At 37.1% G+C, this 27,210-nt stretch overlaps 2 protein-coding genes across 2 annotated transcripts; both read right to left on the bottom strand.

Annotated features, from left to right (window-relative positions):
* Positions 1-459: 459 nt before the first annotated feature.
* zpd (zona pellucida glycoprotein d) lies at positions 460-7,988 on the bottom strand. Its single transcript, XM_086163664.1, has 10 exons — positions 7,876-7,988; positions 7,591-7,793; positions 4,370-4,477; positions 2,509-2,717; positions 2,244-2,401; positions 1,681-1,795; positions 1,464-1,591; positions 1,204-1,387; positions 903-1,014; positions 460-818 (listed from the first exon to the last, which is right to left on the bottom strand). Exons 1-10 carry the CDS (start codon positions 7,986-7,988, stop codon positions 703-705), a joined length of 1,446 nt encoding a protein of 481 aa, XP_086019790.1. The 3' UTR covers positions 460-702.
* A 1,045-nt stretch (positions 7,989-9,033) lies between these two features.
* Positions 9,034-26,366, bottom strand: nup93 (nucleoporin 93). The gene is made up of 22 exons (XM_086163456.1): positions 26,238-26,366; positions 24,072-24,254; positions 23,022-23,139; positions 20,887-20,949; positions 20,198-20,326; positions 18,891-18,965; positions 17,783-17,875; positions 17,492-17,631; positions 17,252-17,384; positions 16,020-16,177; positions 15,772-15,937; positions 15,526-15,619; positions 14,301-14,492; positions 14,090-14,216; positions 13,935-14,007; positions 13,097-13,141; positions 10,938-11,054; positions 10,728-10,846; positions 10,537-10,654; positions 10,359-10,442; positions 10,143-10,271; positions 9,034-9,371 (listed from the first exon to the last, which is right to left on the bottom strand). The coding sequence occupies exons 2-22, from the start codon at positions 24,248-24,250 to the stop codon at positions 9,261-9,263; spliced, it is 2,463 nt and encodes an 820-aa protein (XP_086019582.1). The 5' UTR covers positions 24,251-24,254; positions 26,238-26,366; the 3' UTR covers positions 9,034-9,260.
* Positions 26,367-27,210: the final 844 nt, after the last annotated feature.

Here is a 27,210-nt window from a genome sequence, read left to right as displayed (position 1 = left end):
CTACATAATCTGATCCTGTTACAAGCCTACTGAAAACAAAAAAAAAATCAAAAGTGGAAATTATATTTTTAGGCTCAAAGCAGGGTGGGCAAATTGAGCTTTATTGATAGCAATGCAGCTCTCAATGTTTGTGTATACAGTCCATACAAAGTTACTCAACATTTACTCTGACAGTCAAAAATGCATTTGGTTTCTGACCATTTGCAGATTATTTTACGACACTTGGGCAAAAAAATGCACAGCGGTTTTGTTCACACAAAATATAAAAGAGGCGTATGTATTTCAGAACTTAAGTCACATAACATGAAGCCTATATTTGTTTTTCAGGTTTGTTGTTTTGTAGTGCATCCCTCAAAACAGAAGTAGTGACAAGATGTTAAAACAGTCGATTCCAACCAGCTCTCATAAAACCAGTCGAACGGATGTTTTTGCTCTTGATTTCTTCTGTGAAATATATTTTCCAGACCCCACTCTCCATTAATCACTCATTGGCAGGTGACAACCAAATGCAGCTAAGGAATACAATATACAGGTTTTCATCTAAAATTATAGATTAGGATTATGCGCAACAGTAATAATTGTCAATCTGCACTTTTGATACAATTGTCCAGTTTGACTCTTTCAATCACTACTTGTATCGGTAGCAATAATGCATGAATAAAAACATTTATTTTTATTGAAACAGAAACCGGTGTTCCAGTGCTATTCGGTTTGCGTGAGCCTCCTGTTGTCAGCCTTGACCACAGTGATGAGGATAATAAGGAAGAAGCCCAAAGCCCAGACGCCTGCTACAGGTAGCACCACAGTTGTCAGTATACCTGAAACATTACACACACACGAAAAATTGCTATGGAAATTTGATGCAATTGAATTGTAAGCAACAAGGTTCTCTCAGAACTCACTGGATTGATTGATTTGCCTGTCAGTCAATTCAATTTTGATTGGTCCATACGACAGAAGGCCCTGGACCGGGTCTGCCCTCACTGCTTCTCTCTTACTAAGAGACTTACAGTTCTGTGAACAGAAGAGTTCTTATAAATTGAGGTAAACACTGACGGTCATGAAACATAATCCAGTACAATGCATTAGTTCAAACTGATGAGGAATGCTGATTTTCACAAATGTAGACTTTTCAAAGGCAATATTGGCACCATCGCCTAAATCAAGTGGCCAATTTCAAAGCATTTTAGAAGATGAGCTCACCGGTGTGCAGGACAAATGGTCATCTGGTGCACAAAGCTGCACAGTGCAATGCAGATACAATTCAAGAGGTTCTTCTGTGAAGCGAAACATGTCAAAGCTGTAGCGTATGGTGGAACTTTGACCATTATAGAAGGACTGCCCCTCACTCAGATTATGGAAAGAAACTGTGTGGTCATTTTCGCACCTGGATAAATAGAGGAGAATTTTTTTTTTTAGCGGTTTTCCTTACTTCAACCATCCGAATACGAAGAAGTTCTCACCCATTAAGGAGCAATTTGTGAACAGATCCATTTGAAGGGTTTGACTGGGACGTCTGCGTGGCCCAGCACTCATTAAGTCGAAGCAGGAAAAAATCCGGTGGCTCCATCACGGTCACTTCCACGAACACCTGTCATAATATTTGAGACGCATCTAAAGAGAATAAACTAATACATTAGCAAAAATGACATAGGAGCTGACGAGTGGGTGCTCCGCTACCTTGTCTCGGAGTTTAATGATGGGTGCGCTGCTGAAGGCCTTGGTGTAGGTGTGATCCGTGTACAGCAGCATCTGAATGGTAGCGTCGCGTTCATCTGCACGCATGATGGTCTCACTGTTGTGACAAAGGCGTTTGGTTACGGCAATTCAACAAAACTGAACGTGTGGTCTTCCTTGATAGGAGGCCTACAACCACATCAAGACCTTGACATATAACCACCTGTCACAGGATATGACAATTCTTCCACCTGTCAAGAAAACCAGCAATTTCTATGGAGGCAACAAAGGAAAATGGCTAAAAGGCTTTGAAGACAAGTGACTGAATCGTTTTCTTTAAATATTTTGTCAAGTTGCAAATTACACCACAAAGCTCTTAATTATTGGCTTTCTGAGCATACGTTCTAAATTAAAGAGAACACCAATACCTGTGTTTGATAAGAATGTATTTCAAGACACTTACTGACATTCTACATAAAACACTCCCCTTTAGATGATGGTGACTGACAATTAAAAACAGGTGGAAAATTTCAGGGATGAGGGAAGCCTGCCAAAGGCTCCTTTACCTGGAATATGGGATGACTGGGTAAGGCAGACTGACCCTTCTGATGTATGGGTAGACGCAAGTGTAGTCAATCCTGATGACTGGATCTCTGATTATGTTTCCACTAACCTTGGGATCTGTTGTCAAACTCAGGGAATATGAAATATGAGTCTGGTTTTTCTACAAAGGGGAAAAAAAAAAAAAAAGAGAAAATTGTTATTGACCGCAATTATTGTTGCTACGTTTGACTTGCTACGTGACTGCGGTAAAACACCAGTGTGAACTACCTCAATTGGGTTGCCGCCACAGGTAAAATAATCATCTCTGGATATTTTGGATGTATAGTACGATACATTGTCAATGACCTCCCTCTGAGCACGACAAGAAGTATTGGATAAGTGCAAAGACTCCAGTGGCACATTATTATAGATGAAGTAGTCTTCAATCCCGCTGACTGAGATATAGTGGCTGCTGCAGATGACTTTTATGTTGGCATCTGGGAAATTAAGACCAGATTGAGAGAAGGGTTAGAGCATGTTATCATGGTTCCATTATTTCAGAATTATCTGGTAGGGATAATTGCTACAAAAATGGCATCCATCTATTAAAAGTCTTTTAAGAAAAAAAAACAAAAAAAACACAAATTTGTGATGGCTTGATGACATATTGCAAGTGTGACAATGATCTGCCTTTATTTAATGCAGGATTCTCTAGCGCACATTTCATTATGAGGGGATGACAAATGAATACTTGATCATAGTGCTAGTTAACTGATGTGAAATGGAAGTGCTTCTTCCAAAAGATTAAATCAATGCTGATGGGAAAAACAGCAACAGTCAAAAAAAAAAAAAAAAGACCACTTGCCATTAAAGCACTTCACTTAAAAGTAGCACTAACTGAAAACATTTAAGGTGAAATTAGGTTACCATGCAGTACTCACAAACCTACCACTGAATAATTTGGAGCTTAAACTGTGAACAGGGGCCAAAAAGTGCCTGGTGATCTATACATTTTTTTTAATTTTAGGCACTACAAAATATGTTCCATTCGGTTTAAAGAAAAAAAATTATTCACAAGAAAGCAGGGGTTTCAATTCTTCAAACAATGTTTCCAAAGTTCGAGTTGTATTTTAAGGAAAGCATGAGGACAAACAGGCTGGGAGAACAAAAAATGAATAAAAATCTGAGCTGGCCATCTGGATTTCTGGCATCAAGGGAAGAATGCATCACTTCTTCCTCCTCAAACAGTTTGTTATTCCATAACACTACAATCTGAGCTGGTCTTTTTGAAACACACTTGACAACATTGCAGGACAACTTAGCACTGAACAGATACGTTAATTTTTTGAGGTAGATCAATATGACATTCGTCTCAGAACTACAGCTGATAAGAGTTTCTCTCTTCACAAGGGATATCTAAGCTGTGGTTTGTTATGGAAGGAGTTTTCAGACAATGGTTTTATGACTGACATTCCTTTAGAACCACCAAGTTAAATACATATTGTATTCCCCTTCCGATTCATTTATTTGTTATTATATTTTTTATTTTATTATACACATGGATATTTTCTTCAAGAATTAAACGTTTCTCACAAGCATTTTAATCCTGAAAACCATTGTCCTTAAGTCCTTGTTTGCTTATGCCGGTTTGTATCATTGATTAGATTTGATTTAGCCATGTTTGTACATATGTATTATCTGGTTTTACTATTTGTGTTGGAAAAAAAAAAAAAAAAAGTTTCAGACAATGGGGAAAAAAAGAACTGCAAAATATCAATTTTTGAAAAAACAATTGTAAAAATGTAGGACAAAATTTGAGATCTAACAGTGGCGTAACCGGCGTGCGTTTCCCCGATTCGAAGCGCAAAGTCACCTTCGGTGAAAATCGGTAAGTGACAACCTTATTTCACAAGTTTTTAAAACAGTAAACACACTTAAATTTGTTAATAACAGGTAGAAAATGTGCAAAACTGCGGCCATTAAAATAAAGAAAAGGCCAAAAAAAAAAAAAAAAACGAAATTGATATTCTACGAACCTGTGCAGTTCTTGTAAGTTTTCTTAAATAGTGTCAAGATCATAAAATCATCAGAAAACATCTCAAGAGACACAAAACACGACATAAAGAAAGTAAAATATATAATGACCTACTTCTGTCACAGCGGTCATGATAATATCCGGCGGTGCATTTGCAGCTTCTTAAATCCTTAGACAGGACGCATCTTGTTGGGTCAGTGCAATACTTCACATCACAAGTTCCTACAAATAACCAAAAGTTACTTTAACAAAAGTTACTTTTTAATGTGTCTCAAAAAAGTTATTTTCGCTTCATTACCTGTAACAAGGCGGTGGAAGCAGAAAAAAAGGAGGATCGCATTCAGCTAGAGTGAGGAATAATAGTATTGTCACTTTGGCTGCAAGACTTAGTGTTGACAAATAGGAATGCAAGAACTTTAAAACTTTTTCACTCACCTTCAAGTAGTTTAAGTTCATTGTTGTTATTTTCTTTTTCTCAAATATAATTTGTCTTAAACGTTTGCAGTCAAACCCCTGTTATGCTGTTGTTGCAGCACACATCACTTTCTAATTAGTTTCACCTGTTGTCTGTGGCGATGGACAGTTTATCCTCTGCTAATTAGACTCAAATGTTACCATTTATAGTTTGGATTGTTATAATGCCATTATTTTATTTAAATGATTCACAATAACTAAATTGAAAGTTTTGAATTGTGAAAGGTATTATGTTAACACACACCTGATATTTGCCACTCAGAATATTGAATGATGTTTTATTGTTTCAGGAGGAATCAAGAAAATACCCTTTCTTAAGTTATATTGTGACAAGGAAGTAAATATTTATTTTTCCAACATCTCTGAGTCTAATGAAAGAAATAATTGATTAACCAAGAAAAGTTATAAATAGGAAATTATTTTGAGTTACTGCAAGAGTGCACAAAGTAATTGTCCTCCCAGTGACAGGACGGATAATACTGAATTATGCCAAAGACAGTCAATATATATAATATATATAAAAGCTGTAATTCATGTGTTGGAAATATTTGATGTATATCAGTAATTTTTAGATCTAGTAAAGCTGAGAAGCCTGGTTACAACTACTACTTCAATACACTATCTCTTGAACCAAATAAAGTAAGTTTATGCCTGATATCCTTTGTCAATGTATATTTTTGTTTGGTTTTTGTATCAGTTCAGTCACAGTTTAAACAGTTTAAATTATATGGTTAAATCCCTGATGGATACATTCTTTTCTACATTCACATATTTCATCCTCATTGTTCCTGGATGTTGTTGTTGTTTGTTGTCTTGCTGTATCCCGTCATCTGCCTTTCTATTTATATTTATACTCACATTTATATTCATATGTATTTCCTTTTTTTCAAAGGAATTTCCCCTATGGGGATCAATAAAGTTTATCTCATCTTAGATAGGAACAGTGACATCGCTGTCGAATGATGTAACTTCATTTTTGAGATGAAATCATTTTGCAGCAACACCCAGGTTGAATATTATCTGTGTAATGTATTTTAACATAACCTTAATGTGCAGCCTCAATGACAAATGCAGTGGGTCGCATCAGGAAGGCCATCTGGTGTAACACTTATGCCAAAATAAGATGTGAAAATCGAACAGAATATGACTTTCACATCTTATTTTGCCATGACAAACTACAGGGCGCTAGTGGGAAATGGGATATTGTGATTCAAAGAACGGGAGGAGGAAGGTGTGTTTGTGAGCAGAGAGAGAACAGTCTGTGACCGAGAGTGTATTCTTTGAAAAATACGACAATGACAGGAATAGATAGAGTTAGATGATGTGCAGAAAAGGAAGGTGGAAAGCGGCGATTGTGTGCCCAGAGAAGAGAAAAGAGAAAAAAAACAAGAAGCTTAAGAGCAGGATTAAAGTTGTTCTTGTTGATAGGATATGAAACTGAGTATGAGTTATCTGGAGGGAGAAGTTTGTTAGGAATGTTCTGAAAAAGAGTGTTTGAGTGATGAGCCTGATGCAAGAAATTAAAAGTGTGTGTGAGTTAAGACAAGGAGAAATTCTGGAGTGACCCAGAATAAGTGATGCAGAAAATCCCCAAAGATTAGTTACTGCAAATTCGTGGTAGGCAGAGTGTAGCCAAACAGCATAAGATGATGGAGTGAAAGTAGTTTTAAATCCTTACTGGTGTTATTACCAAAGCCTTCATCCCTCTTTCTACCATCATGCATTTTAAAATAGAAAAGTCAAAACTCAAACAAATAAAACATTTCAATATTTTACTGTAGGCTACCTGTAGGCCTATTGGATAGGTAAGAATTAAAAAGACGTAACAATATGGTGAACTATTTCAAGAATCACAAGAACGTGTGGAATTTCGTCAGTGTAATTCGTCCTGTCCCCGAGCAAGCGGTGTGTCTTTGCTGATCTGTGGACCTGTTGTGGAAAACGTCTTAGTGTATTAAATAAAACAAGTGCTTGTCAATTATTTTGTGTTATGCCCCCCCATTGAAGAAGAAAACATTTTGCCCCCCACTCTCTGCCACAACCATAGCATAATTTGTCTATAAAATTGTTACATGTACACTTCTGTCTTAATTGACGCCTTCATTTATTTGGCTTCATGCTGTCCGCTGCCATCATTTTAAGACCCCGTAAATACACTGGTCTTTCTCGTCTCCTACTGTAGTCACAGCGAAGTCAAACCGCATATTTTTTGTCATATTTTCTCGTCTTGGCTTTCAGGTGACTTTCATTTGTCTAATTTCCCGTCTCTCACCGCCTTTCTTATCATCCCTGTAAAATATTTTCCATGGTGTTTCTTGAAGGTTTGTTCACTGTGTTTCATAATTCCTACTCTGTCCTGTCTATGTGCATGTTCAGTACTAAAAAAAAAAGCAAAAAACCTAAAAAACATCACAGAGCGAAGACTACACCATAAGCATGTTCCCAGGCTAAGGCTCTGTCCAGCATAGACTAAAACACAGGACGGACAGAATGAGTTAAAAGCATTATAAAACTAAGTAATTTTCAAGACTGAAAAGATGAAAAGAAGAACATGAATAATAAAAATACATTGTAAACAAATATAAAATCTACAACAATAAGCATGGTAAGGCACAATGTAAGTCCAAAATTATCCATGCTGTAAAATAGTATACAAAGTTTGGTGTTGGAAAATAGAAGCTGTTCAGTCTGGTGGTCCTGTCCCAGTTGGCCGGCAGCCTTCTTCTTTAAAGGGAAGGCACAAAAAGTGCAAATGCAGGGTGGATGGAGTCCTGGCTTTTGCAGTTGGCCCTCTTTCTGCATTTGCTGATGATGACTTAGGTGTGGAAGCTGCAGCCAACAATCCTCTGTGCAATCTTAACCACTCAATGGAAAATCCTCCTCTCTGCTATAGAGCAGCAACACAGAGGAGCAGAAACAGAGGACACTGTCACATATTAGTTTTGTGAGGAGGTAGAGGTGCTGGTGACCCTTCCGGACCAAGGAGGAAGTGGTGTTAGTCCAAAAGAGGTCCTCCCTGAGGTGAACATCCAGGTACCTGTAGACCACTTTCACAACTGCTCCTCTGATTTTCAGGAGTGGTGCTGTTTACTCCAAGTCCACTATCATCTTTGTTTTCCTCACATAGATGGAAAGGTTGTTTTCACTGCAGCGGCGCTCCAGGTGTTCTAACAGCTTGCAGTGTGATGGTCAGGAAGTCCAGCATCCAGTTGCAGAGGGAAGGTTTCAGTCCAAGTGTGTGGAGTTTCTGCACCAGCATGTTTGGGGTGACAACGTTAAATGTGCATCCATTGGAGTTGTTCTCATTTGACAGTATTTTGAAAAAATCTGATAATTGATTGAAAACGGCAAGGATTAATTTTAGAAATGCTAAAATATTAATATACATGTTAAATATTGAGATAGACTTAATTTTTAACTTTAATTTAACTTTTTAAGATAAACTTTATATTAGGGTAAATGTATAAGACTGTCTCTGAAAATTAGAATATTGTGATAAAGTTCTTTATCTTCTGTAATGCAATTACTAAAACAAAAATGTCATACATTCTAGATTCATTACAAATCAACTGAAATATTGCAAGCCTTTTATTATTTTAATATTGCTCATTATGGCTTACATCTTAAGAAAACTCAAAAATCCTATCTCAAAATATTAGAGAAATATTAAAGAACTTTATCATAATATTGTAATTTTCTGAGACAGTCCTGTATATCACATGAAATTGATGAGACACCAGATGATTGAATTTTCTAAGGTCGATAATGGAAAATAATCAAAATTTTGAAATAATGCAAGATAAAACTGCAACAATCCTTTCCATACACTTCTTTATAAAAAAATTACAAAAAAAATATTTTCATTCCAAACTATTTAAAATATTCCCTCCAAGCTTTACCGCACTGCCGTCTCAATAGGGCCTGTAGTAAAGTCCAGCCCTGAAGTTAAATATAAGCCAACTATATACCCCAGTTCATATACTATAGGCAATTAAAATTAAAAGAAAATGATGTGGACCGCAACAGGTTACTTACCTGCTTTTAAGGTCAGAATCTACTCTAAATAATACATAATTGTGAGCACAGATTTGACTTTGTCTTGGAGTCATAAATCAAGTTTGTTTCAAAACTTTGAGAATTATGCAATTGTATAAAAGGACAACTAATTTCACACTGTCAGCTGTATAATCAACTGCAATTTTAGGTTATTGACACATGCAACATTTAAAATAAAATAAAATAAGAAAAAACTATGTATTTAGACCAAGTGTTGACATTAGTTTAAAGAAAGGAAAATATCACTATTGAATGATAATATTTTATTCTAAATCATTGGTAATACAAATATGAAACATGAAATCCAGAAAAAGCAACAAAATAAAAAGAACTGATGAAAGGCTCAAATTACAAAAAACAAAAAAAGCATTTCATTGCACACTAATGAATATATTTGCTGGCACAAGAAAATAGCAAACAAGAGTGACCATGTTAGTATAGCTCCTTTGGCCGTGTTTATGTACAAGTTGACAATTCAGTTCATCAACAATTCCATCTGCACCAGTCTTGCGTTTGTATCTCCAGCCATGTTGTAGGGAATCATACCGGCGAAGGTAATTAGGGCTCTGGCCTGGCTGCGCAGTTGCTGTTAGTGGAGGACACCAAGTTGAGGAATTAAGTGCAAGGAAAAAAATATTTTGTCCATCACAATATGCCTAAAATCCTCATAAAAGAAGCCTGTGTCTATGGGTCTGTAAATCAGACTCAAATGAAAAGACCTAAAAAAAATTGATCAACCAGATGGGGTAACATCTACTTTGAAATTTTGCTATGTGAGGTTGAAATCCACAATCAAAATTTAAAATTTAATTAATGTGGTATAGTTTTCAAAGTCCTGAAGCTGTATGATTTGGTTTATGAACATATATTCATCTTTAGTTTTTTTTTTTCAAAAAACAGTTAGGGTTTTTAATATGTTCAATTAAGATTCAAATAATTACTATTTCAGTTGTCTCATTTTTAAGCTCTTGCATCATTTCTGCTGTTAAGAAAATTGCTCAAAGATCTATCTACTGAATATGTATTTTAATGTAGAAAAATATAAAATGTGTATACTTTTAATATTATAACTATTTTAATATATCTGGAGGCAATTAAAATAGTTTCTAAATATATTAACTTATGTTCGTCTTCGTTTACGTAGTTTTGATGAAGCCAATACAAATGCGGTAATATTAAAATTCCTCAAAAATACAGGACAGACTCACTTGTTCTTTGGGGAGCACAACTGACATATTGTCTTTGCACTTTTTCCATCTCTTCTAAAAATGCTTTAATTTGAAACTACCTAGTGTGCAGTAATAACAACTGACTTCTAATGTTTCTTGCCGTTTTACAAAGAAATTACCCTCCTCACCGTGTCTCTGTCATCCAGTGACCTCTGTGGTCGCGCTGGTGTGCTGGGTGGCACCCCCTTTAGACGCTTGTACTGGGTGAACAAGATGTTCATGGTAGCCAAAAGAATTTCTGACAGATTGTGACGCACCTGTAAACACAGGGGATACCACATTTTTAGGAGACATGAACAATGCTGCTGTGATGATTGAAATGAGTGTTACGAAGTTTGCCCAACCTCATCACTGAAGTTCCTGAAGGCTGCCACTCGCTCCTCCACACTGTCCTGACTGAGAGGAAGAAGTTTCAAACGCTCCATCACCTGACAAAGAAAAACAGACAACTTTAGTAAGGTATCAATATATTTTTAACTATTCAGTTATCCTTCATATTATATACAAGGGATATGCACTCACATCATAAGCTCTGTCAATATGACCTGCATGGTACTCATCAAAGAATGTCATTAGGTCTAGGAGCAGGTAGAAAGTGCTGTCAACTGTCTTGTCTCCGGTGACACCCTGAGAACGATACCTGTATGGCAAAATTAGTTTTTGGTATACATATAATCTCGCCTGTATTTAAACTCTCTTCCAATATCACTCACCTCTCGGCTATGGCTAATGCTGTATTTTTAAGTCTCTCTTTGTTTGACTGTGGAGCTCCAACCTGCGCAATGGCAGGACTCAGCAACCTGTTCATCAGCTCCAACACCTTGTCTGGGTTCTACACAAAGCCAAATGAAAGGACAAGGAAATTATTTAAATCTAACTGCTATAGCTACAGTAGATCTGGATGTGTATGGTCATTTACTAACCTTGGCAAGCTCGTAGAGCCTGACCGCCTCTTCAAACAAACCTTTGTTCTCAGCCTCAACGGCTACTTTATTGATGATCGATCTGGTGTCCCCGGCAAACTTATCAATAACTCCAGGCTAGAGAGAGGAAGATGAAAGATCAGATGGTAAGAATCTGAATATATACCAGTCAATTATTCAAAGCCAGTCACGAGGTCCCTCAGGCTTTCCAACAGAGGAACATTGCTGCTTCCCCTGGGCTCACCAGCCACAGCAGGTATCAAGGGGTTTGAATGTAGTTTTAGTTGGGTGGATGCTGAAGTATGAAACCTTGGTGGTCCGATCCTCAGATGCAGAGGAATGGAATTGGAATGTCACCTCTCTGTTGAGGACAAAACCTGAGCTTGTGTGCAAGGCTGAAAGGCTCCAGCTAGATATAGTGGTACTTGACTGGACCCAAAGCATGGGCTCCAAAACATAAGGGATCATTCGAAAGGAGTTTCTGTTGCTTCCGGCATTGTTCTTGAATTTGACCCAGTACATTGTGTTGATGCGCCCCCTGTTGGATCTGAAGCCTAACTAGCCTGACAGTAACATTCTACAGCCAGGTTTGTGAGGTGGTTGAGGAGGATCTGGGCTATCTTCACTGTGATACGGTAGTTCCATATATCTATAATGGACGTTTTTGCAGATGGTGACAACAATAGGGTCCTTCAAATAAACAGGCAACTCCTCTTTCTCCCAGATGTGCAAAAGGAGTGTGCCGATGGAGTGCAAACGTGTCCCGAAGTTTAATGAGATAAAAAGGAATATCAGGTCCAGTTGCTTGTCACAGTGAAATTTATTTCAACGCAACTTTGAAGACGGTACTGGACTGACCTTCCCTGCTCAGAGATTCCAGTTTGAGGTATTAATTTTAATGCAGAAACAGTGGACACCCACTGGGTATGGTTCCCCGAACAGAGAGGACTATGACAGTCAATGTTTAGCCATTCATTTAATTGGGCCTTCAACATGCAGGGTGGGCAGTAAGATTCCTCAATAGGCCAGCCAAGTCAAAGTAGCAGGACCCCTTTCCAGCATCGCCGGGGGTCACCAGGAGGATGGCAAGCACATTATGGCCACCGTAACCACAAAATATAAGGCTTCCAACCTGCTAAGTCTACCATTTACCATCAAATGAGTTTAGGTTGTTTTTTTTTCCTCCATGCAGTGCTTCACAGTGTGGAAAAACCCCACCGTTAGCTAACTAACACCATACCTTTTTAAAGAAAATATATTTATATTGCACAGCGGGCTTTTGAAATCCCTCTGAGGTATAGCAGGCCAGAAAAGCTTAACCTCCATTTCATGCTTATGCCCATAGTTGCAAGAAAACAGCTGACCAGTGACCACAAAAAAGTTTTTAAAAATGGCGCTTGCAGTCCGAAAAAAGTAACTCTAAATGGCCATGACTTATGAGTTCAATCACCAAGCACCTACGTAATATGAGTTCCTATGAACCGTGAAAAGACCCTCCCATGGATTAGGAGATGGTTCTAACAGGAACTGAGGTCCCTGGTCCCAAGTTCATATCGTGATAATATGCAGGAAAAAAATGACTGTTCCTAAAAAGGTTATAGGAACTGCAAAAGGTTACTACAGTGCAAAAGCACATATGAAGAGGAAAGTTTGAAGAGTGTGTGGGAGGTTTGGATAATGACACTATTTGTACATCAAATTACACTACCTAAAATATATTAATTTCAGTGTGAAATTTAATTCATAAACAATCAACAATATCTGCTGATGTACCCGTCAAGGGTAATTTACCCTACACACAAGTTATTTCATAGCTAACACTGAGGTTGCTATACAAGTTTACTGGTGCAAATACAAAACTAGAATTAACTTGGGGTGCCATCAAGGCATTGAGTATGGTAGTCTCCATCTTTGTCACTTTTAACTTTAACTTTTTTGTATTTTTTACTGACTCAGTATCACCGGTTTACATTTTACGCTTAATGTGGCACTAAATAAACTCTCGAAAATTGGCTCACACCACAGTAGGCATGGATGTAGCAGTGCAAGATAGGCCAGGAGACGTGCTCAGATTTTTAGATTAATCGATATAAGAAGATCTTCGCTTATTTTTGGAGGACAAGAGTGTGTGGAAAGTCTGATGAGAAAACCTTCCTTACCTTCCTGCTGCCATCTTTCTCCAATCTCCCCAACAGCATGTCAAACTGTAAGAGACAAAATCAGAAACCCCTAAAATAAACAATGAAGTATGCAATTATGATGCAATTCAAATCAAAAACGCTGGAGCACATGTTTTAAGTGCTTTGGGAAATTCTTCACATTGATTTATTCTTGAATTAATGATCAATGACAAATTGCAATTTTGGTTAAAATACTTTGTGTTCAACCATGCTTAAAGAGAAGTTTATTATTTATTATTTAACATCATTCAACTCACTTTTTACACACAAAGGGCAATGTTCATTATGTTTGTGCTTCAACTGTGGGCAACTTTTTTTAAATTGTTTTACACTCTTAACAGTCCATGTACCAAATGAAAAGCTCAAATTGTTCTAGACCTATGTTAATTTTATTCAAGTCTCATAATTAAAGACAAAACTTCCTCCCGTATAACAGTCTCAGCAACATATGTCAACATATGTCATTCAAAATGTCAGATGTTGTCTCCTCAGTCTGCTTTACATCACTTAGTGCTCGACAAGCCTATATTTCTGTGCACATGGTTTGGGATGATTCCTACTGAATTATGGTAATACTTCATTTTCTCTTGCCAAGGTTTCATCTCTCCATCAATTTCAAATACAAAATTATATTTCACAATTTTTTCCCCACACTCCCCCCTAGTTTTATGGATTCACCTAGAAATGGCATGTTCTGTACTTTGGAAAACATTGGACTGGAGAATTATATTAGATGCAGTTTTCTTAGAAATGGAATTTATTAAAAGGCTATACAACCACTTAAATCACCAAGGCTTTGACTATAAAAATTATTCACCTCTCGACTCTCGATGACAAGTTCACTGACGCAACGCATGAACATATTTTCTCCTTGGCTGTCCTTCTCATTGCTGCAAAAAACACATACTTTATGAATTAAAAACTTACGTATTATTCACAAACCATTCGAGAAAAGGATGTAAATTTGTTTACCGTAAGAAATAGAAGTACTGCAGAGCTTCCCGTGGATCAGTGGACTCGAACTTGCGAGTGTACAGCATAAGAAGACGAATTATATTGAGGCGACGTATCATGGGAAGATCACCGGGCTCCTGACTCACTTCACATTGAAATGACAGAGTCAAATAAAAATAAAAAAAATCTTGCTCCTTAAATGATTCCCCCCCCTGGAAAATGTACTTACAAAGCTGAGCACTCTGCCCGGAAGACTTTAGCAGGAGCCGCAGCTCATACAGGACCAAAGCAATGTGGACAGCATGACTCCGAAGTCTCTCGACACGAAACAAGAAAGCAACAGCTGCCTCAAACTGAGCTGTCAGGAATAACACCTGGAAGTACAAGAAGGGCTGCTGACTTGCAGAGAAATGGGACTCTCCTGTTGGGGAGAAAAGGAAGAAAGAAATGATGAGGTGCAGGAAATAAAAATGTTGTAGCTGGTGGCTAGAACCTTGTTTACACATTCATCGATGGATGCCATTTTTTCCTTTGGCATCAGAAAAAGGCTGATATAATTTGCTGTTATGAATACAGGCAGATGTGACGTGGCATCACATCCCCATCAAAAATGCTCACAAATTTAATATTAGGATTTAAGTGAAGGTTGTTTAAGATGCAGATTTCCTGAGTTTCACCAATGGGGGACAATGGTATTATCTTATTCTCTCACCTAGTTACCTTTTTATTTTCATAAACCTTGACAAAACCAGTGTGTTGATCCTGTCATAAATTGGGTCTACAGACAGACCTTTCTTAACCTTATGAAAGTGTAAGGAACACACTGACCTTTAAACAAGCTAAAACAAAACTTTCTTGCCAAAACAATGGCACGCGCACGCACGCACGCACGCACGCACGCACGCACGCACACACACACACACACACACACAGTTGACATTCTCTATGGGAGTGACAGAATCACAGAATTTTAGAGAAAGTCAGTGAGGCTAGACTGACCAGAGGGAACCCCTCCCGAAAAAATTATATTATACAGATGCACAGATGTTGATCGCATTTAGAAGTACAATCATTATAAATTAATACAGATAATTAATCACATAGCATTCATTTTATTCAATTAAGGCACATCCATCCTAGAAATATATTTGTGATTTGTTTGCCAATAATGATCTTATAATAACTTACTTATTTTAACTATACTCTACAAGATAGTCAGTACAACAGCTCAAGGCAAATTGTGACTTGATTGAGTTGCTTTGTTTCTTAGAGACACTCAACAATTTTTTGAAGTATGAGAGGTACTTTTAACTAACTTTCACTCAATGTAAAAAAAAATGACTAATAAATGTCAACATTTTCTAGCTCCTTCAAAGGAGAGGATTTTGAAATTACGGGCATGTGCGAGAGAAATAGGGCAAGGTTTAGGGGTAGGAAACAGTTAAGCTCTATACCATAGTCTTCCAGCAGTTGTTTCTGCAGCTGTGGCAAAGTCAGTCTGTCTTGAGGAGAGTTACTGCCATCATCATCGAAACAAAGCTGGTTTAACTGCAGGGTTAAAAAAAAAAATGGGGCAGATGATGAACAACAAAACTGCTGACAGGGTAAAAACTACCAAGTTAAAATTCAACATAAGACATCAGGTTAAGTTTTCATGGATTACCAGCAGCAAAAAGAAAAGGAAAAGCAGCGCACAATACCTTAAGCCACAGATAGTCTTCAGTCTTGTCAGCTACTTCTCCGTGATTATCACTAATGTCACATTTCCCGATCAAGCAGTACACAGCTCTCTTATAGGGGTCCGCACAATTCCTTAACACCCGACGGTAGTGAAGACGAAGCTTGTTCTCTGATGATGGGGAAAGGCTGTAAAAAGAAAAGTCCCATTACAACAAATTTTAATTTTATAGATCTGTGACCTTGGACCTGTAATCCCAGTTGTTCTCACCGTCTGTCAGGGCTGTTTGCATACTCCTGAAACCAGCTTTTGAAGTCTCCAAGCTGATGTTGCACTTTGTTCACAACATGCATAGCTGCATTTAGGTCTCCACAGCGCATACAGTAGTAAATCACAGCCCACACTGGGTGGCCCTCAATATCTCCATCCTGAGGCATAGATCATTAAAACTGATATTAGATTAAATGCGAAACAAAAAATATGCATGTCAATAAGCCTTGCAGATTATCAAATTAAGACCAACCTAATTCTTTCATGGCTCTTCTTAGTATTAAACATTCTGGTCTTGAATTAGTGCAAAATTAAATAACATCAAAATGTGTTGAAAGACAGGGGGAGGGAGAGACAGAGAGATAGAAGCGCTGATGCAATTTTTCGGTTGAGAAATTTCATGTTGCTGTTGTTTCACTGTAAATACTTATATATAATGTAAGTTTATGAATATACATACAATCAAGACATACGACTGTGAGTTGAAGGTTCTTCTATGAGACTCTTGAGTGATTCGGTTTTTGTAAAGAATTTATTAAAGGAATTAGTAAGAATCAGAATCAATACATATATACACACACACACACACACACACACACACACACACACACACACACACACACACACACACACACACACACACATATTGCCTACATCCTCAGTTAAACAGATTGTGCCATTCTACCCCTTTAGTAGAAATTGCCTATGTCAAGAGTGTGTCAAATGGTTCAGTTTTTCGTGTTTCCTGAAAAATCTGAAAAAATGACTTAGGCAATTATTTTAAGAGGGTGACAATATATGAAATCAAAAAAGTGCAATTTTTGCAAACCCTTTCTCAGTCAGCTGGGAAAAATCTGACTGAGAAAAATCTGCTGTGAAAACCCCTGAAGAGAACAGATGATAGGAAAACAAGAAATTACGATAAAACCTTTGTTCCGACCTCCATGAAAGTCCTCTTACTGCTAACTAATATTGCCCTTTTATATGTTTCACAAGTCCAACTTTTTCTAGATACTTGCTGCTTCAATCAATATGGTGAGAGTGGTAGTACTAGTTTAATATTACAAATTTTGAATTAAGTGGCCCCAACAGCGTTATACTGATGAAACATTTCTTTCATGAATCTCAAGAAAATATTACGCATAGATAGAATGACATATCAAGTTTGATTATTGGACTTTTTGATGCAAGCACTGATTGATAGAAAATACAGTTTAAAATGTGTTTGTTACCTGCATGCCAGGCAAAGGAACTGGTAGTTTAATGTTGAGGAAACTGCGTACTAGCTGGTAGGTTCCTGGTACACCTCCAAGTTGTGCTTGATGAAGGTTCCCAAACAAGGTCACCAAGATGTAATTTTTATAACTAGAACAAAGGGACCAAGATACACGTCTGTTATTTTGTACAGGGCCCGATTATATCCGGGTAAGTCTGAAGCCTTAAAATATATTCTGCTACTTCTGCAATGTTACCTGTTCTCCAGAAAGCTGAGCGCTTGCAACACAAAAGACATTTGCATTTCAAAAGAGGTGCGACTCTTGAGGGTATCTTTAGCTGGAACCAGCATCACATCTGTCATCCGCCTCACCATCATCCACATATCCAATACATTCTAGAGAGCAGAAATAGAGTAGCATGAATGCAAAATCACAGAGAGAAACCACAACTCTTATTTGCAATAATGATATATTTAGGATAAAATTATTCAAATTGTGAACTTTGTTATATTCTATAATCCAATCACATTTGACTAATATCATTACCTTGTCATCCAGGTGGTTAGCTACTGAAACACATAAATCTCCCAGGTTCGGCTGGATATGACCATTCACTATATTCTCATTGAAAATGTAAATCTGTGGAAAAAATGTTAAAAAGTCATACAGAGACACAAACTGAAACCCCATCCTCGGTTCAACTAAAGAGTAATCCCAAAAACTTTATGACCACTGTGTGAAATAAGTCAAAATGAAAAACAAAAACAAGAAATTTAGGATATTTACAAGGTCATCAAAAAAAGGTTAAAAAAATAAACATACTGCATGCAATGTTTCGACACATAGCTAGAGAGGCCACATTAAAACCGATGAAAATCTGCTTCAGTGATGGTAAACATGGAGGTCAGACAGTACAATGACAGTACCGAGAGGGTAGAGAGACAAAGGAAGACTGTGACAATTATCCAGAATTCACTTCTACCGTCAAACCAATAATGTTGCGGTGACCCAATTTTCAATTTAATGATCAAAATGACTCAAGCTGAAGTTAATATCCATAGTAGATCAATATACATTTTGCAAATATATTTGATCTAGTATGGTCCAAACTGAAGGAAATTGACAATATATGTAAATGATGAATGGAATTGATTTTCAAAACTTGTCAAGATGATTAGCAGACTAAAGACACACAAATTTGTAAGAGCGTTAGCCATACGGTTGATGATGGATAAAAATAAATTTTAGTGCAGAAATGACAATTACATGAAAAGCAAATATAGAAATGGTAGCCCATATTACAAAACTGCTACACAGCACAGAGGACCCTGGTTCAAATCCCATTTGGCGCCTTTCTTTGTGGTTGGCATGTTTTCCCTATGTCTACATGGGTTTCCTGCCACACTACAAAAACATGCAAGAAGTTAATTGGAATAAATGGATAAAATTGCCCAGATGTGTGAATGAGATTGAATGGTTGTTTGTGTGGCCCTGCGATCGACTGACAGCTAGTCCAGGGTGTACCCTTTCTCTTGCCAAATGATAGCAGGGATAGGCTCCAGCTCCCACACAACCCTAAGTGCAAGATCAGCGGTAGATAATGGATGGTTTAACTGTTTAAAGCAAAAGTGAATGTGCTGTTGTGTTGACTCACCTGACGTCCATAAGCTACCTCCACACTGTCTAAGGCACTCCGACCTGGAGCGGTCAAATCACTCACAAAGCTGGGCTGGAAAACAAGTGGCAGATGAATTGAATTGTAGATGAATTATTTCCAAATCCAGAGTTGATGAAGCCAAGAATAGCCCGAGCAAAACCTACTGTCTTCGGTAGTGTTGACATTTGAAAACTTGCAATAAATAGATGTACTGCAATAAGACATCAGCCATTAATAATAATTTGCAAAATGAAAATCGAAATTTAAAAGGTATTCAAAATGCTAGGTTAACCCTTTCCGGATTTAATAAATGAAAAAAATGCTGCAAATTATGTAAAGTTGCACACTGATAAAAGGTGTAATACCTGGAAGAATTGCCTTTAGTTTGCACATAGGTTAGCTTATCATAAAGTCACCTACTTCTGTGATTGCAATGAGTATAATGACTTACTGCAGATTTGAAGCTTTGGACTGAAAAATAGAGGAGCCCATAGTGTGTCCTAAGTGGACAACCCACAGCTGCAAATATCGTAGAATTAAATAAACTCCTGTTGCTTCTTAATTAATTTTGATAATCTTACTTGTAAAATACCCATCACATTCACAAAAATAACAAAGAATGTTGGTTCCATTTGACCTTTCATGTTTTTCACAGTAGATAAGATGGAATCAGCAAGCATAAGCCTTTGTGTTATGCTCAATAGTGGCACGGAAAGGAAAATCTTGCCTTCATACATGTTCTGTTAATTGAAAAGTAGTTGTACTCCACTTAATTTACCGTACCATTTGTGAGGACTTCCGCAGAAAAGGTATATTTTGACGTTATTTTTATCATTCAAAAATGTTTTTAGAAAAGAAAAAAAAAACATTGATCATTCATTAAATGTAGGATTGAAGGGCATCCATTTTAAACATAATTAAAAATGTATTTAATATAATCTGAATTGTTTATTATTTTTTTCTTTTTTTTCCCAGACATTGAAATATTGTTTGAAAAGACTAAGGAATATCGTAAAACATTCATTGTCAAGTAAAGGCTTTATCAATATAGAAATTAATAACATTGAACTTTGTCAACTAATTCTAGACACTGAGAGCCCAAAATGTATTTTTACATTCAGATTTGCAATTATTTCTATTTAGAATGATAAAAGTCAAGCAATATCATAAAATTCCAAATATGACTTTCAAATAATTAAGCTGCAAATGTTTGTAAAGCGTATTTACACTTTATTTAGGAAAATATTAGCAACCAGTATATTTAGATACGGGTTTTACTTAGGTTTTTATCACCTATCTTGTACCTCAACTTCCTGACTGAAGTCCAGCGCATCCTCTCCGGCTCCGAGAAGCGTGTGCAGCACTCTTTGCTTCACCTGCTCCCAGTGGACTAGCATAGACTCTCGATGATACTCTTCAGCCAAAAGGAATGTCTAATAGAAAGGTGTGAAAACCCGTGAGGTTGGCATTTTCAACTAAACAACATTTGCTCTCCTTAAATATTCAGTAATATTTGGTTGTTTGAAACCTCCACCAAGTACATTTGCTCTTCGTTTTGATGAGAGAGCTAAATGTTAGCCAAATGAATGCAGGCCTTACAACATATGCACATCTGGGAAACAATTCTGAGGTTTATTCCAGGGGAATGTGCTCAAAAACAAGAGATATTGGGCGAATGAATACTGATTACATTTATAAAACTAAACTCAAAGTGAAGAATGCAAAAATGTTATCTTACTAAGTCTTTTAAAACTTAATTTATGCCATCTTATTGGTAATTAAAATTAAAAAAAACAGGTAAAATATGAAATATATTAATACTCTGCAATTAACAAATAATATAGATTAATTGTATTTACAGACATCTGAGATATAATTTGCAAGCATGACTGTAAAGGCATTTTAATAGGTTTCCCTACACAGCAGAGTTTGAAATTCCATCACTCTTTTTAATGACATGAGAAGTAATCAACATTTCTTGGCTTATACTGACCCTGCGGCGAGACTCTTCTATGGCAGACAGAAGCGCGTTATCCCTCTCATTCTTCAAGAAGCCCTGTGACAGTAATAGAAAAGAGGCCAGGAGAATGAGGCAAATGGATGTTAAGAGATGAGTGATATATCGTGGCTCAGCTTGTAAGGAAAAAACCTAAGTCACTCAAGGCATATAGACTTCTAACACATTTTTTGCAGGTACATTATCATTCACTCAACAGGACACAGACACTGCTTCTCAAGCTTCCATGGTCTTTTCTCGATTTGGGACTAACAAACTTCATGCCGCCAAAACATTGAACATTAATGTTTTTCATCAGCCGTGTAACAAGTTTAAAAAACGTTTCTGTGTAACATCTTTCTGTGTTAATGTCTCATGTTACAACGTGGAAACCTGTGGCTTATAGTGCGGCCTATCTATGTACACACATATTTATTTAGTTATTTTTAACTGATGCAGCTTATATTCAGGTGCGCTCAATAGTCCAGAAATTACAGTACATTGACAGCTAAATGTGCTTCCATCCAGCAGCTGATTAGGTCAGTAGCTGCTTTGGAGCAACAAAAACATCAGCTAACATACTGCTGTACTTTCTGGAGAATAAATCATTATATATGTGGCGCAGCTGTGCACAAAGTTGAACTAAATATTTATCTTACACTTTTCTCTTCATTTACTTATCCCCTTTTAGAACTCTAACTCATTTGAAAGAAACTAAAAACTGAAGGCATGAGTGGTATGCTGGTGCAATGGTTAGCACTCTATGGCCAATCCACATTCAATCAGGAAAGTTAAGAAAATAATAATAATAATAAATTATCCTTCATTAACCCCTGTTGGGGAAATTCGTTCTCTCCAACCCATCATGGATGAACCATGCATTCCACCAGCACCAGGGGAGCAGTTAGGGGTTCAGTATCTTGTTCAAAAACACAATAAGGACCCGGGAATCAAACCAGAAATGTTTGGTTTCCACTGCTCTGCCTCGTGCACCACACCACCCCCAAGATATAAACTAAATGATCTTTATATAGAATTGAAGCTGGAATACAAATACATGAGACAACATGTAACAGTGTCTTATTCCATAAGCATTTGCACTATTTTTAGCCATGAGCAGCCATGCTACTTTTTCCTTTTAACCACAAAAGATCATTACCAGTAAAAACTCATAGGAAGCAAAATCTTTCTTTTCTCCAACCATCAAACCACAGTAAAATCAATTGATTTGCAACCTATAACAATTAAAAATTAATTGTAAAATTATTAACAGCTCTGGAAAAAATTAAATTGCAATAGACAACAATAATAAATCTAAATGAAATGAGCTGTGAATAATTCCAGGATATATTCTGCTGCTTACAACCTCGCTTGTGAGATGAAAATAATGTGTAACTTAAAAGAAACAACAAACATACAAAAAAGGAAGTCAGAGCCTGAGAGTTCATTCCAGGAAATGGAGGGAAGGAATTGGATATGTGAAATGAAAATAAGTTGTTGCTGTTTTAGTAGGTTGCACTTTCTTTTTTACACCATTTAATTAATAATTTGAGAGCATGGAATGTCACTTGTCTGTCGGGAAATGAGGCACAGGTTGAGTGACAGGTAGGATAGAAATAGGTGGACTCTCATCCATGTATAGCATTGGGTCTTGAACCAAAGCCCCTTGAAGGGGGGGTAATCAGAGGGTGTGTTCCAACCAGAGGGACCACCCTGGAAAGATCTACATATGGTTTCTGGAAAAGAGCCTTGGATTTCTTAAGCTTTGATATAAAAGGAACAATGTGCGTTTTGTATTCTGTTATATCAAGACTGTATTTACAGCTTGGCAATTTTAGCAGGTGTGTGTTTCAAATAGATAATTTTTGCTGAAGTTTCAGTATCTTGCAAAGAAGCCTTTAACTTGTGCTTCTATTCTTGCAAGTTTTGGCCGTTCACACATATGCTCAGCAAATTATGCTTTTAGAGAGAAAAACAAAAGATTCCTGCTTATCATCTCATTTCCAATATCAATGCCATTAATTCTCCTCATAGGGACTAAATCTTTACCATCATGCTATAAGGGGAAAAAATACCTATCACTGTGGGATACAGGAAAATGCAGAATACATTGTCACTTGTATTATTCATACCTGTATGTCAGTATCTTTGACTGGTTCCAGTGGCTCAAAAGTGGTGGCAGCACTCAAACTTTCTAGCCTTTGAGAAATGTGGAAGATATCCAAACCTCTGGATCCAAGGAGAATTGACCTAAAAGTGAGAAAAAGATATGGCACAAGAACAAATTTAAAGGCCATAGACTGAGATTAACAACAGTAGTAGTGTGAGACATCCATGAGAGGGTAAAAGACACTTTCCTTTTACATACACCAAGAAATCAAGAGATGATGAGGAAATACGTGTTTTAAGCAGCAATGAAGTTATCTTTTCCAATACATTACCATTGCACTTTGCAGTAGCACTTCACATAGGATAGTTTTAGAAGTACTACAATTTATAGTTATACAAAAAAATCATTAATACATTGTACAATCTGCTACACCTGATGAAAAAAAAACTACCCACTATAATTGTCATCACAGAGACACTTTAAAGATTGGTCTTGACCAAACTAAAGGTATTACGGCATACAATACATGGATATGATGTTTGATTTCTGACAGCACTCACGAGTCTCCAAATCTACCAGCCCTTGTGGCCTCGAAATGGCAAAAATTAACTCATCTAGTTGACCATAAAGGGGAAAATTGATCAGGCAGTGTCAAAGAGCAGCAATAGGAAGGGTGTTTTGAAAACCACTGTTTAGGTCATTGTGAACATTATGGGACATGACTTGGATCACGTTGGTTTGCTTTCAATAAAACTTTTATTACTATCATAGGTTCAGACACTGCTGCATCCTATAAAACTACACTGACTGAAATCAGGGGTTCTTTGTTATTATTGCTTCCCCAGTGTGACAAAGCATCACTACTTTTTTCTCAAAAGTAAAAAGTTTATACTACTTATTTGATGAAATGTTTTGTTAATGTTTAACAGAAGAATATATATAATGTCTGACTTTCTTTTATTTATGTTTGGGCTTGAAACAGTTATTCTAAGAAAAATTAACCTGCAGACCATGATTGTGAGCAAAGAGACAATTTTTAATTACTTATAAAAGCACAAGATAAAGGCCTTACGCTTTTACATCTGCAGCTTCTTGTGAGTTGCGAGTCAGTGTGCGTGATCGAAGCCTCTCCCCTGCTTGCTGGATCTCCTGAAGGTTCCTCTCAACATGAGGCAGTTCTGACACTGCTTCTGTCTCTGCAGCTAACTGTTCAGCCTGCTGCAGCAGCTCCACAAAGCCCTCTGCATCCATATTTCTAGACAGAAGGGGATGAGTGAAAACAAAGAGTGTGTCTGTCAGTACTGCATTTATATAATTTTTTGCGTTGACCCCCAGTCATCCATTGTCTGCTTTTAAAGATTTGTCCAAAACAGACCTTCTTCACAGTATGAAAACAAGAAAATGATCTAATTTCACTACCTAATATTTTGAATTCAGCAATAAATAATTAAATCACACTTACTGTACTTAAAATTTTTACTCTACAACATGCAAAGCCAAATATCCGCATTTCTAGTGATTGAACAAGTCATAATAAATTAGCTTTTTGTTTTACGGCTACCCCTTGTTTTACATTTTTGTCAGAACCTTCTTATCATTGCAACTTGACTCGATTACCCCCTTTGAACATGTTTTACCTCTTATCTGAGAGGCTTCTTTAGTTCTTATTGACTAAGGGGAGTTTCCAAATATAACCACCAGGGGTTGGGGTTGTTCTAAGTAACGATGGCTTGTTACACAAATGGAATATGGTGTTATTATGTAGGAACAAAGGTAAAACTTCTTGGGAAGGTGTATCTTTTGGAAGGTCAGCTTCAGAAACTCCCCACTGTGAATTAATCAGAATCTTAACAACTTCATTTGTCTCCGGGGGACAACTGGGGGACACATGGGGTAGCAGCATCAAATTGTAAACATTCAATAAATAAATGGATGAAATGTAGACAAGAATTTATAAATATAGTCAAGAATACATAAAAATTGAAAAGAGTACATTAAAAATAGAGGTAAATTAAAAATAGAGATATATTAAAAAAAAAGAGTAGAAGTAAAAAGTGGCTGTACTTGTTCAAGGTTGTATGATAAAAAACTGTCCAGATTGTGCCAATAGCAGAAGAGACTAAACTGCGCTCTGCATTTATATAATAAATATACCATGAGCAGCATTACACTCGACGGGGGGAATTATAATTGAAAAAGCCTCTTGGATAAGAGCTGAAACGTCTTCATGGGAGGGAAGCCCAGCTACTATGATAAAATGATTTTGACATGACTTGACCATGACCTGGATGGCTGAGAACCTCCACAGAAATACTCCTGGTTTCAAATTTTTTCTTCAATTGTACAGAAAGATGCATTTAATGCTACACACCAAAATAAAGTAAGAGTCTCTATATCTGTCACATTGAAAATAAGATTGTTTTACTGCAATGTTATGATCATTCTTTTCGGTATATTCCTTTAAGGTATCTTAAACTATCCATTCTTCAACTGTAGCGGTATCGTATCTGTTGTGTTACTAGCATTAATATCGCCCATGTACTGTGGAAAAGTCCTGTTGAGTTTAAGGCTATCCTCAAGAAATGTTTTACTAATTACTTCTTAGTGACAGCCTTACTTAACGAGCTCAGCTCAGGTTTTTTCCATTACATATCGACATTTGTGATTTATACACTTGGAACTCGTTCATTTTCACATTCAGCGCGCATTACTTTAGAATTTCTCTTACGTCAACAACTTTGTCTATGAAACAGTTACAAACGATAACTTAGAATTTAAACAACATTACCAGCTTAATGCTGAATGTTGCAAAATACGAGGAATCATTTCCTTTTCGCAATACAGTGTTGTAAGGTAATCCACTGGACAAAGTCCGTTGAGAATATACATCTGTGGTTGAGAATCTTCGTCATACTTTGAATTGCGCGCACATGTAAGTCAAGTTAGTGTGGCGTTAGCGCAATGCTAGATCATAGCCTGCTAGTTTATGACCTCAACCAAGGTTTGACGAACTATTTGGAGGATAAGTTACCCGTTCGATCGATTTAGACAGCTTAGACAATGACAGCTTAAATTTGTATTCCTACTTTCGGCTAAGCCATGATGGTATGCTATAGCTATTCTAAAATAAATCGCAAGTTACCATGAGATAGCAAGATTATATTCAATAGCATGGTCACTAATGACACAACTATGTTGCAACCATGAACATTCTGATACAGATAGAAAGGCAACGTACTTTATGAATATGGTCGTTGGTTTTGTATCGTCTGTTTTCTTCGTTTTTTTCTGTTATGACAAAACACTAACTAGCAAGGAAACCCATCCGTTCAGGATACTACACAATTTAGCCCGGCAAGGCTAAAATCGAAGCTGATTGGTCGGTAAGGAAAGTTACGTCACTAGTACGTTGCGCCGACCGGATATCGGCCGAGCCGTGATGCTACAGGAGGTAAACGTCTGCTCTGCCAGCTGGTCTGGAGGACCTGTCTGTGGACGTTTTTTGTGTAATTTTCATAAACATTGAATAGTTTGTAACATTATGTCGTTTTTCAAATATAATATTAGCTAGTACATGGTGAAACAGCTTATGCCACAGCATATGTCGATGTAATGTAATGTTTAGTTAAGACAATTTATATTTCATTGTATTTCTTATAGTTAAGACAATTTATATTTCATTGTATTTCTTATTCCTCCTCCCTCCTTCTATTATCTATTACTGTTATGTTTTTACTTGAATCTCTGGCACAACAATTTCCTTCGGGATAAATAAAGTTGGTCTCATCTCATCTCATGTAATGCAGCCTCAGGGGGGCACAAGCCAGGGTCTCCCAGTGAGTCCCAAGTCTCCTAAGCCCAGAGAAATGCAGAGGATTGTGTCAGGAAGGGCATTCGGCATAAAAGTTGAGCCAAAACAGAATATTCTAATCAAACCTAAGAATCTCATCAGGTGAGGCCCCGGTTAATAACAACTGCCATTGGTGCCTATGGGGCATAACCTACAGGGTACCAGAAAAATTTGGGCAACTGTGGATCAAAGAAGGAAAGGAGGGCGGCATGTTCGGAAGTCGAGTGAGGAGAGGAAAGGCAAGAGCCTGGTACTGAGAGTAGGGACTTTGAATATTGGGATGATGACAGGGGAAGTTAGTTGGTTGACATGATGCAGAGAAGGAAAGTGGATATACTGTGTGTCCAGGAGACCAAGTGGA

The sequence above is a fragment of the Fistularia commersonii genome, chromosome 17 (assembly GCF_037954325.1).
Source record: "Fistularia commersonii isolate RoL2024-O1a breed Wild chromosome 17, RoL_Fcom_v1.0, whole genome shotgun sequence".
Lineage (NCBI taxonomy): Eukaryota > Metazoa > Chordata > Actinopteri > Syngnathiformes > Fistulariidae > Fistularia > Fistularia commersonii.
Note: the sequence above shows the minus strand (reverse complement) of the source record. Positions and strands in the feature narration are given on the sequence as shown.

Excerpts from the sequence above, each read along its gene's own strand:
- zpd (XM_086163664.1), bottom strand. The coding sequence starts at position 7,988 with ATGCTGGTGCAGAAACTCCACACACTTGGACTGAAACCTTCCCTCTGC. Across the intron at positions 2,718-4,369 it reads TCATGACCGCTGTGACAGAA|ATGCCAACATAAAAGTCATC; the intron begins GTAGGTCATTAT and ends TTAATTTCCCAG. Across the intron at positions 819-902 it reads CAGGCAAATCAATCAATCCA|GTATACTGACAACTGTGGTG; the intron begins GTGAGTTCTGAG and ends GTAATGTTTCAG.
- nup93 (XM_086163456.1), bottom strand. The coding sequence starts at position 24,250 with ATGGATGCAGAGGGCTTTGTGGAGCTGCTGCAGCAGGCTGAACAGTTA. Across the intron at positions 17,876-18,890 it reads AGGTAGCTTATGGACGTCAG|ATTTACATTTTCAATGAGAA; the intron begins GTGAGTCAACAC and ends TTTTTTCCACAG. Across the intron at positions 14,493-15,525 it reads ACAACTGCTGGAAGACTATG|GAGAGTCCCATTTCTCTGCA; the intron begins GTATAGAGCTTA and ends TCTCCCCAACAG.